Genomic DNA, 12,081 nt, shown 5'->3' with positions numbered 1-12,081 from the left:
TCACAGATTCTTGCCACTCAGGTAGCACCTAGAAAGGACACAAGGCTAGGTTTAAGAAGTCAGACATCACACACTTGCACCAACAGAGGAAAGAGTCATTCGGCACACACACTAAGGGTTTTAATTAAAATTATGGTTCAACTAAATGATGTGCATGCAGATGTTGTTTTTGGCAAGGTTGGATGTGGCTTTGATGAGTTGGCATGAACAGGCATCCCGTAAAGTGATGTGCACAGAGAAGTGTCTGTAGATGAGGCAAGATGTACACAGGGCTCTGGGCAGATGTGCAGATGTGATACCATATCAGTTCCTTTATGGTTCCTTTCATAAAAGCTTCTTGGATCCTTAAAACCTGCTCCTATCTTTCATCAGCTCCCAGTAATGCTGGGCACCCATTTTATATGGGCATGATTTATATCTAACAATAATGAGGCAGTAATGACAGAGAATGGAATGTATAACATAACCACGTCACTTAAATATGCCTGACAAAAACTTTGGCTGGAATCCAGTTTAACGGCTTGAAATAATGCCCAAAAACTTTCTCCAGTGCTCACAGAAGCCTAGAAGAATGACAAATACTGACAGTCCCAGATAACTATTTTTTCCAGTCTGCCAAGGACCTGACACCCCCTTGCGCACTCGCCACCCTCCTACAAATAAACACAAGATCGGCAACCATAACATTCGATGAAAAATTATAGCTTCCAGTTGTTGAAATAGTCAAATCAAAGATCTGTCTGTGATGTTATGTACTCCTTCAGTAGCAGTAACACATGCCTTCTACGTTTTTACAACTGAGCTAACACAGACTACACAAGTTTGAAAGCTTTACTTGCCCATCAAAGGCCCAGCTGTGGGGCAGACTACCAGGGGTGATGGTTGTGCTCTTCCACATGAGACAAGTCACTTTGGTCTAGCCTTTGTGCCAGAAATCAAAAAGCCAGAACTATAATATTATTAAGAATAATATTATTTTACACTAGGTAACTATAGTGTAAACACTGATGTCTATCAAATTACGGGATACTTCATGTTGATAGCATAAGATCTCCAGACTTTCTTACAGAGTATTTTACAGCACAGAAACAGGCCATTCGGCCCAACAGGCCTCTGCCGGTGTTTATGTTCCACACGACCCGCCTCCTACCTTACTTCATCTCACCCTATCAACATATCTTCTATTCCTTTCTCCCTCGTGTACTTATCTAGTTTCCCCTTAAATGCATCTATGCTACTCACCTCAACTATTCCTTGTGGTAGCAAGTTCCACATTCTCATCACTCTGAGTGAAGAAGTTTCTCCTGAATTCTTTATTGGATTTATTCGTGACTATTTTATAATAATGGCCCCTAGTTGTGGACGCCCCACAAGTGGAAACACCTTCTCTACATCTACCCTATCAAGCCCCTTCATTATATTAAAGACCTCTATCAGGTCAATTGGACAATTGCTCAAACCACAACCACTGTTGTGAATTCTGCAACCAACTTATTAATGTCACAGCAGGAGCAGGGTACATGCTGGCACTTCATTGTGTTTCCATTACTATATGAAATACATATCTGTATAAAGAACTGTCACAATACACACATCGGCCTTAGGAATATAATGTCCTGGAATCATGTAACACATAATATGTTATTGTTAATTAATCAAGCGAGTGTTTATATCTTGATATTCCTTTCCTAGAGGCATAAAGACGGTAAGCTGTTAAGTCAGAGGTGCATTTAATGTGGCCTATTCCTTTAAGCCCACATAATGCAACTGAATCAGAGCAGAACTACAGGCCCAGAAAATCCACAGGCCATCAATCCCAGACTAAGAGCAAAGATTTGCTCACTGGGGTCCAGGCCACAATCCAGGCCTGGACCCCCAGATGGGCCCAACATCCACCATTTCAGTGGGCCGGTATACATGTTCTCGTGTGACGCACCAGCCCACTGATGTTCTGCTAGCCAGGACAAGAAAACTCCTAGCCTGGGAATCCCAGCTCTTGGCCACACTCTTTCTTATGTTGTTGACCTTGTTTGAAGTGGGTGGAGGCTCTTAACATATAGAAACATAGAAACATAGAGGATAGGAGCAGGAGTAGGCCATTCGGCCCCTCAAGCCTGCTCCGCCATTCAATGAGATCATGGCTGATCATCCAAATTCAGTACCGTGTCCCTGCCTTCTCTCCATATCCCTTGATCCCTTTAGCCTTCTACAAACAAAGCCCACAGAAACTGCTGAGGAAGGCTGGGATCTGGTGTATCCAAGTCGCAAGTCTAATTTACAGCCCCTCTGCCAGATTAACGATAGGACTGCACCGAAAGGGCTGTAGATATTCAGCTCCTGAAGCTTTTACCTACTCACCGCCACCTTGTGGGGATGTGGTCTAAATAGGTGCCACCCTGAGGTCAATTAGATGTTAAGTGTGGTTGCTGAAAGAAGTTGGTTTATATAAAAATATAAAGTCCTGAAGGAAAATGCTGCCCCTTCTTCTGAAACCAGGAGGAATGATTGGTTGATTGGCCTCCTAATCGTATAGATTGGCTAGCTGCTTGTAAATCCCCTACTCCTCCCTTGGAAAGAAGCCAGATTATTAAGATCATGCTAGCTGGCATTGTAAATGGCTCCATCTCCTTGGTGACTGTCACTCACAAAAGAAAACACCCTCAGCCCCTCTGTCCTTGCAACCTACCAGCCCATCTCCAACCTCCCTTTCCTCTCCAAAGTCATTGAACATATTGTCACCTCCCAAATTCCTGCCCTTCTTTCCCACAACTCCCCGTTTCAGTCTCTCCAATTAGGTTTCCGCCCCTGCCACAGCACTGAAATCACCCTAACTAAAGTGACAAATGACATCCTCTGTAACCATGGTGCATTATGCCTCCTCCTCCTCTCTGCAGCTTTTGACATGGTCGACCGCACCATCTTCCCCAAAGAGAGAGCGGGAATATGGTATTGAGATAGAGGATCAGCCATGATCATACTGAATGGCGGAGCAGGCTCGAAGGGCCGAATCACCTACTTCAGCTCCTATTTTTCTATGTCTATGTTTCTACCTCTCCTCTGCTGTCCAGTTGGGTGAAACTGCCCTTGCTTGGTTCTACTCTTACCTATTCAAGCATAGCCTGACATATCTGCAAGGGTGTAGAAATGTTAAAAACATTTTCTTTACTTCTATAAACAAGAGCAATGAAACAAGAAAAATTGTAAGTAAAAAAATCACCTACAGAGAAAGGCACAACTGTACAGATGAAAAAATTTGTGCACCAATCATTGGGGAGGGATTTACAGTATATAACATTGCAAAATGTCCCTCACTCCACCATCAGTTACCCATCTTTCCACCACTATCCTCCTGCTCCTCAGAACTCTCACAAAATCATTTGGCCTTAGCCTTGCTATCTCTTTCTTCCTGCAAAAAACTCTAAAAACATATCTGTTTGGCATTGATTTCAGTCCCCCAGCCCTCCTGCAGTTCAGCATCCTTTCCTACCCTCTAAAACACTCCGATGCTCTTCTACATGGGGAGTGCTAAATCAATGCAAGCTGATCATTTATGAGGTGCTGCAGACAGAAAAGAAAGTTCCAGATATATGTTTGAACATGTATGTAGATAAAGAGAAAACTGGATTTAAATCTAGCTTTTAGACAAGTTAACATTTTTCAGGAAAATCAGATTAGAAAAAGAAAAAGTTATTTTGTAATGTTTAGGTCAGCTAATCCCATTTTCCAAATGAGACTGTAGGTGGGTAACCTACTCCCTGACCTTTGTCAAATCCACTCTCAAACCAAGAAGGCTTCCAAGAATGTCATGAGTTGAGATCCTTAAATATTCATTTTTCCTGCCCCCACCAGATAAGTACCTCATGTTCTCTGCATTTTCCCCAGGCAGCCTGACTGAGATCAGGAATTCTATGAGGGGGTCCTCGCTTTCGAGCGCTCCAAAACAACTCGTTTTTCTTGTGTGACAGATTCTGAAAATATACAGTGGACACCAAAACCAAATACTTTCTTTTGCATCTAGCACGCAGTAAGTGAGAGGCTGTAAAATGTGTTTAGAAAAAGTCAATACTTTAGCTACAGTATCAAAATCGTTCGACAATAGTAACGTTTGTACACATGGGCGGGAGAGCGAGATTCGCACTATTCTCAGTTCCCAGTCATCCCAGGGGTTTGGGGGGGATTCACTTGTATAATCAGAATAGAAAAATGTTCAGGAGAGAAAGGCAATTAACTAAACCAGCAGATGTTGGTCTCCAACTTACCTTCGCATTGTTTTCCGTCTCCTTTATAGCCAGGCTTGCAGATGCATTTGTAGGATTTGGGCGTATTTTGACAGATTGCATCGATGTGACAGTCGTCTGTCCCTACGGCACACTCATCGACATCTAGAACCAGATCAGAAACATACAGCGTCAAGATTCCATTAGACGACACAGAGACACGACACGAGTCGAGAGCAGGGCACATGTTCCACGTACACGATGCGAGAGAAAGAAAGCGATGGGACAAAAGGGAAGTCGTCGATCTTGGTTTCTAAGTAAAGGGCCCGCGGAATGTCACATTATTCCTCTGAGTTACTGACTTTACATCCATCTTTCTAGAAGAACTCCAAAGTATTTTGAATGCTGGAAAAAGGTGCGATCGCTCTGCACGGTTAGGATACTGAGACTTGGGGCCCTGTACGATTGCTTGGTGACCTCTTAACTAATGTCAACTAAACGCAGAAAATGACTGAGGCTACCCAACATCTGAAGTATTTACATAGAATTTACAGCACAGAAACAGGCCATTCGGCCCGACTGGTCTGTGCTGGTGTTTATGCTCCACACCAGTCTCCTCCCTCCCGACTTCAGCTAACCTTATCTGCATATCCTCTATTCCTTTCTCCCTCACGTACTTATCTAGCTTCCCCTAAAACAATGTTTTTTAGGGAAAAAAGCAGAACTTTAGTGCTTATCCCCAGTAAGTGTGCAAAAGAGCCCAGCCTATAGCTGTTCAAGATATTTCTATTCCATAAATTAGAATCTCAATCTTTAAAAAAAATAAACATAACCCCGTTCCAACTCATACGTGCCTGAGCTTAAAATAGATTTTTTTTTAAATCAAAGCTTCGTCACTTGTTGGCATCACATTACAAATCAACAATAATTGGAGTGAATACATTTTTAATAGGTAGAGATTGGCACAAAAATTCATATAGAACTAAACTTGCATTCAATAATACATCACAGTATGGCTTGGTACCAAACTGCTTACAAATTGCATGTGTTTTTCTAAAACGGGGCAATACAGTCTCTGTTTGAGACACGAGTGCCCCTACAGATCAAAAGAGTAACTAGCAATGTGCAAACTGTTAAATGTATCAGTGGCATTTAGATTTAAGACAAAAAAGCGACATACATGCAACTAAAATAATAATGACAAGGAAAGTTGTCCATATGCTAACTATTTGTTTTAAGTCATTAGATTCCCAAATTCTGCTGCTCGGCCTTGAACTATTACTGATTAACAGTGGTGTGCACAAACTATGATATGTTCTGGTTTGCACAAGTTCGGTCAAAAATGTACAGCTATTGGGAAAAAAAAGTAGTTTATATCCGCCAAAGCGCCGAGGAGTTATTTCCCCGTTTCTTGACGAGTGGTATTCCCATGGGGCCAATATTACAAACGAATGGGCGGAATCACTGTGCAGCTTGCCAGTGATCAGTGTGACAGTGCGATGTTATTCTATGGCTGCTGGAGGCCAAACACTGAAGGGGCAACAACAGCAAAAAAATGCCGAACTAGGCAGCAATGTCTTTTAAATATACACGTCTCCTTCTCATAAAAAGGCTCCCAGGGGCTTTATATAAATAAAAAAAATCGGGATTCGTGTTTCTACGAAACTAGCCTCTTCCGTGGCCAAGTCTACTTAAATGTACTGCACCTTGAACTTTGTAAGGAAGCCAGGGTAATTAAGAGGCAATGTTGCGTTAAATTATGACTATTTTGTTTAAATCTTGCAGTTGCCAAGGACAGCTTTTGTTTCATCTCTCACTAGTAAGTGAAAGCAAACCCCCACGAGCTGTATAATAATATTGATCATAAACATATTTTATTTATCATAACAATAACCTACGTACGGGCTCAAAACACGTCCATTTCGATCGACTCCGCTTTATGAACTCCCTTGTAACGGTTACGGCAATGATTTTAGTAATCCCATATAATTTTATTTATACAAAAGCTTATGTTGTTTTTAAAAAAAAAGCAACCGTTATTGTCAAACATAGTTAGAAATTGATGTAGGTGGTTATAAACAACACGTATGTATTCCATTCCAATAATTGTTTTTTTTAATATTTAGAAACTTTGTTTCTATAATAATCATATAAAGAAAACCCGCGCTAATCATGATGAATTGGATGTAAAATGCTGTCCACAAGCCATCCTGATTTTTGGGGGTACATCCGATTTTCCTGTCAAAATAAAGCGTCTAATGAAACTAACTTTGTAAACAGTTCAGTTGAAAATTGACGACTCTTGTTTTGGAAGCTGATTTTAAAAAAAATTTTAAGGTGTCGAGATTTTATAATCTGATTTGAATGGTCAGTCCATGGAGATGTGTCACATCATTATAGCATCCGCTTTCAGGTAGCCAGTGCTATTGATTGATGGATTGCTGTCAATAAGGCGGCTGCATTTGCTGGGATTTGACTAGTAATCGATTTATTCACGGTATAATGATCCATCTGCGTCTGGGACAGCCATTGTCGTTAGTTCCTCGTTGAATCTGTCCACCAAGAGTAAATACGAGAAATAGGGCAGACAACACATAAAGTGTACCAATAAACTGCGAGCCAGCGGGTTTATTATTGCATCTCAATATTCTGTTGTAATGCCATGTTTTAAGATAAGATAGCCTCGATCTGTCTGAAGGGTTCATTGATACTGGATTTAATAGACTGCAGTGGCCCATTACATGACAATAATGGCAACTTAATGAGCGTTAAAACGTTACGCGAGTCTTGAATGAGTACGACCTCATTTATTCAGAGACAATTATTCAGAGACAATTATTCAACCCCCCCTTACGGAAACAACCGCTTTCTTTTTTAAAAAAAATCAATAGAATGTGCCGGCTCAGTCAAGTCTAAACGTGGATTCAGCTCAATGAACTCGGCAGTCCGAGAGTGCGCTCCAGCCGGAGACGCATGCAGTGAAGCAGAAAAGAAAAAGTGCCTTGTCATATTTTGACTCATTATCAAGTGCTTCTCTCATATGGTTTCTCCGGACTTGACAGCTGGGTTCCTTGGCACCGCCGCCGCCCTCGGAATTACTGCAAATGAGTCCAAAGGGGGCTTTTCATTAGGGCTTGAGGGGGTCACTCCTCAGTGTGTTAAGCAATAAGTAAGAAATCCTCCCTTTCTCTTCAGGGGATGTTTGCCCTGATACAACACGCAGAATGTACTCGAATTCCGTGCCCAGATTAACTCCTAACTAATGCAACTTTTCGCAAGGTTAAATATATATCATATATTCATATCCGAGCACAGATGGCATGTCTCAATGGAGCATAATACGGTAGAGCTTATTAGCAAAGAATAACTCTGCTATACATCATTCATGTCTGTCATATTCTAGCCGAAGCATTAAAAATTGAAGCCGATTCTTCTGTCCGAGTTTTCAGAATAACTACACTGCGCAAAAGTTAAACAGAATTCTCAAACCCCACACAAACTTTAATATCTCTAAACAGTTGGTCTCCAAAGATACTGAATTCGTTTACAAAAAAAATTGCTGTTTTACTAATATCAATGACGTTGAAACTGTTAAAAACTTGAAAGCAGTCCCAGATTAGCATTAAAATGCAAAACGGTCACAATTAAAAGAACTGAAAGAAAATGCTTACTCCTTTGTTCCGTTTCCCCCCAGGTACTGTATTTTGCTCCTTGACTAGCAATAAAGTAATGCGCTGCTGGTGTTAATGACTTCTGAAAGTTACAAATATTTTTTTGCAAAAAGGGTTAGCTGCAGATTTGAACATGTTGATTAAACGCAACTGAAAACTGCTAAAGTCCATCAAAAGCCTACGATATAAAGAAAAATTGCAAACCTGGATTCGGTGGCAGCACTTCATATTTCCCTAATTTCTAACAACTGACAAGTACTCACTCACCCTCCTCACCAAAAACAGGATGAAATTCCCCCTTTTACAATTTGCAAAAAAAAAGGTTACAGTAAGAAGGTTCAAATTTCGGAACTCTTACCTACAAGCCCACTAGTTCCCATGGACCGGCAAGTATTTAACAGGACGAAAAACAAACAAAAGTGCCATGAAAAACAAACAGTCCCCATAATGATATGATTCGATCCTTGGTGTTTCTTTGATAAGACGCGTTTGGACTGAGAAATTGACGAGCTGACAGCCTCATTTTCATGCGAGAACGTCAGGGGCACCGGCGCGGGCGCGAGCGCGGCCCGGGGGCGCGAGCCAGCCGGACCGTCCTGCCGCGCTCCAGCGGGTACACGCCCGCCCAATGGCCTTGCTGAGACTGGAACGCGCGAACCCCAACGCTCGCGGCACAGGGGGAGATGAAGTCACGCGCAGGAAGAGCCAGCTCCTGTTCCCATTGGCGAGAGGGGGGGGGGCGCGCGGGGCGAGAGCTGCAAAGAAGCCAGGGCACTGCTAAGAGCGTCAGTGCTGGGACAGAGTTCGATCATGGAACGCTGTCCCAGACACGCGCGCGAGGTCCGGGACAGAATTCGATAATGGAACTCTGTCCCAGACACGCGCGCGCACGGTCCGGGACAGAATTCGATAATGGAACGCTGTCCCAGACACGCGCGCGCACGGTCCGGGCCTCTCACTGATGACAGCTGGCGCGAGCTCGATTTTACCCGCCACCCACCCCCCAGCTGCGCGTGCCCGGAGGTAAAGGTTGCAACGAGTGCACATCTCCAAAAGCGCGAGCTTTGTTTCTGCACGGCTGGCTGAGATCGCGCTGGGGGAGGGAGGGATGTTGGAAGACGTTGTTTTTGACGGGGCGGGTGGGTGGCGGTGAGGTTTGATTAGCAGCAGGGGCGCCCTTGCAAAGGCGCGAGTTCTGTTCTGAATGGTGAGTTTAGCACCATTCTCATCACTGAGAGCGCCACTCCAGGGAGCTTGCCTGCTTATCCCGCGGAGTAGTGGGTTATTATAACTCGCCACTACCTCTGTGCCTGTCTTTCTCTTTTTGGACCGGGGCAATTTCTTAGTGCTTCCAAAGCCGGGCTGCTGAGATCGCCCCCTCGCCCCTATTTTAACGGCTGTAAGGCTCATCTGCGTAGGATCTCCCTCTTCCCTTGCATCTTCCCCGTTATCTTGGCGACTGCTGAGATTTTACAATCCCTTGGTGAGGAATTTCCAGAGCTGAGCCAATTCGAGTCGACAAGCGTCAGGGTCCAGCTCCGATCTCCTTGACAACCAAAGGGGAAGTCGTGTGATTTTACCCCAGAGTTCAGAACAAAGGAATATGGTTTAACTTCGAACAAATATAATAATGCAGCTTTTTTTAATATTCACACAAGCAGTTACGTAGATGTAGTTAATGGTGCTTTTGGACGGGGTTAAGTTATGCTATTGCCAATCTTGTACAATGCCATATTGGTTACTAATTCAATGATAGGAGTGTCACTGATGGTTTAGAGTTAAGTATCCACTAACTTGGGTCAATGAAAGCTTCTGGGAGTAGATCAATAATGTTAAGAGATGCAAACGTATTATCAGCGTTACTGATTTATTTGCTGCATTGAATTCCTTTTGCCGCAGGGGAAGGGGAGATCTTAGAAAAACAGCAAGGAGATGAAAGCTACTTCTTTTCCCCGAGGTAATAATTAGAATGTTCTTGGCGAAGAGTTAAAGGCATTAATTCTGTGCGGACATAATTAACCATTGATTGTAGGTTCGCGGCGTCACTGCAACGTTTAGATGATACCTTGTGAACATGTTCTGATAAGTTCACGGTGCTTTCCGAATTCGTGAACTAAACAGCGCATCTTGTATGAATAATCTTTAAGAAACTGAGGAGATTTACAATTTCCCCAAATTCAAACTTCAACTCAAACCAGCATGATATTCGGGCAATTTTATACTGCTCCATTGGAAACAAAACAAAAACAATGTCCCGTTAAGGCGAGGCTCTTTAATTTTCCAAAAGGGGCTCATGTTCGTTTTGTTAAGGTCCCGTGAGACATAAATGTAAACGTTTATCTCAAGGAGTGAAGGTTGCTGAGTTTTGTCCATTTTTTTTCCAATAAACAACATAGGGCCTTTAACCTAGAAAAATGCCCCATAGTGTCTCCCAGAGGCTAATCAGATGAAAATGGAGGCCAAGCCTTTCAGCAAACATGAGCATTTTAACTTTGACTTCTGGTACCCCAAAGCATCCATGTAGATCAACAAGGACAGGAGTGACAGGTGAGCAGCATTTGATGCATGAAAGAATACGGGATGAGCTGAAGTTTAGAGTGTGAAAGATGAGAGGTCAAGCAGGAGAGCATTGGAATTGTCCAGGCTGGAGATGGCAAAGGCATGGATGAAAGTTTCAGCAGATGGGCTGAGGCAGGGGTAGGGGCAGGCAGTGTTGCTGGAGGTGGAAGTAGGTGGTCTTTGTGATGGAGAGCTTATGGGATCAGAAGCTCAGCTTGGGGTTGAATAATATGCTGAGGTTGCAAGCAATCTAGTTCAACCCGATACAGTGGCCAGAGAAGGGGTGGAATCGGTGGCAAGGGTACGGAATTTGTGTCGGGAGCTGCAGATGATGGTTTGGGTAAACCCAATGTTTAACTGGTGGAAATTGCAGCGTATCCAAGACTGAATGTTGAGCAAGCAGTCTGACAACACAGAGGCTTGGAGGGGGGTCAAGTCAGGTGGTGGACAGGTGGAGCAGGGTGTTGTTAGCATTCATGTGGAAGCTGACCCAATGTCTTTGGATGATGCTGCCTTGGGGCAGCGTGTAAATGAGGAAGGGGCAAGAATAGATCCTTTGGGTGGTGGTGGGGTAGAGCGCAGAGCGCCTCCAGAGGTGGGGAAAGGAAGAGAAGCCAGTTCTCCAGTTGCTCTGGCTACTATTGGATAGGTAACAGTGTAACCAAGCTAGGGCAGTCCCACTGAACTGGACAACAGAGGAGAGGCATTGTAGGAGGATGGTGTGGTCGACCATGTCAAAGGCAAACGGTGCAACTGTCTGAAATAATGAAGACATTTAATTACTAAGTGAAAATAACAAAAAGTCTACTTGCAGCCATGTGCTTTTTCATGGCAAACTACTGACGATACAAGGTTATACTAATGTACTTGGTATGAAAGGGAGCTCTGTGTCTGCTTTTTTTTAAAAATAGTTGAAAGTGTTCCTGTTCATCTCGTTTTGAATGCAATTGTTCCCCTAGCCAATTAACGAGTTCATCGGAAAGTGAAATCGCAAATGTAAATATTGTCCTATTCTTTGTAATTAAAGAGTCATTATCCATTTAACTGAGGCGGTTTCCACATGCAGGTGGAACTGTAGTATGTTTATTTTGCTGAAATGGAAAATTGCATCAGGACATTTGTTTCAGTTCAAGCCCTTGCAGAGATCAGAGCGAGCCGCCGCTTCAGTTTATTTTAACAAGTCTTGCAGGTTTCCCTCGGAGCGTGTCGAGCACTGGAGAAAAAACTTCTGGTGCTATAATTGCATCCATATACACAAAACATCCCTTGCTTCCGCAATACCTTTCACCATTCAACCAGATTCTCCATTTGCACACATCCTTACGTTTTCTTTAAAAAAGAGTGACACTTCTGAAGTTTTAAATTGACAGCCCGCAAGATGACAATGAAGAGGAATAATATATTCTATATTTATACAAATTTCGTCTCAAAGTTTGAACCTACGCGCTTTTTGAATAATGTAGTAATTTATCTGTACATCTTTTTATTCGGTCCTAATCCTGCGTAGCAAAGTCTTAAAAACCTTCATTCCGGTACACGGACCACATCAATATACTCCTACTTATTAAACCACAAGTGAAACATGTACATAGCAACGGGCGTAAGATAACGTATTAATTTTAATTGCACGACGT

At 43.0% G+C, this 12,081-nt stretch overlaps 1 protein-coding gene across 2 annotated transcripts in view; it reads right to left on the bottom strand.

Annotated features, from left to right (window-relative positions):
• scube1 (signal peptide, CUB domain, EGF-like 1) overlaps window positions 1-8,519 on the bottom strand; it is a 489,492-nt gene extending 480,973 nt beyond the window's left edge. The window contains exons 1-2 of one of the 2 annotated variants that reach the window (XM_086008801.1): window positions 8,247-8,519; window positions 4,260-4,382 (exon numbers count right to left, since the gene is read on the bottom strand). In XM_086008801.1, coding sequence (XP_085864927.1) covers window positions 4,260-4,382; window positions 8,247-8,334 — 211 coding nt within the window. In that variant the 5' untranslated portion in view covers window positions 8,335-8,519. The remainder of the gene's footprint in view (window positions 1-4,259; window positions 4,383-8,246) is intronic. The other variant, XM_086008802.1, reaches the window with a different exon arrangement.
• Between the last annotated feature and the right edge of the window lie 3,562 nt (window positions 8,520-12,081).

This window comes from Somniosus microcephalus, chromosome 16 (genome assembly GCF_052327205.1).
Source record: "Somniosus microcephalus isolate GS21.2 chromosome 16, FLI_Smic_1.0, whole genome shotgun sequence".
NCBI classification, from domain to species: Eukaryota; Metazoa; Chordata; class Chondrichthyes; order Squaliformes; family Somniosidae; genus Somniosus; species Somniosus microcephalus.
The sequence above is the reverse complement of the archived record's forward strand: the minus strand, read 5'-3'. Positions and strand labels throughout refer to the sequence as shown.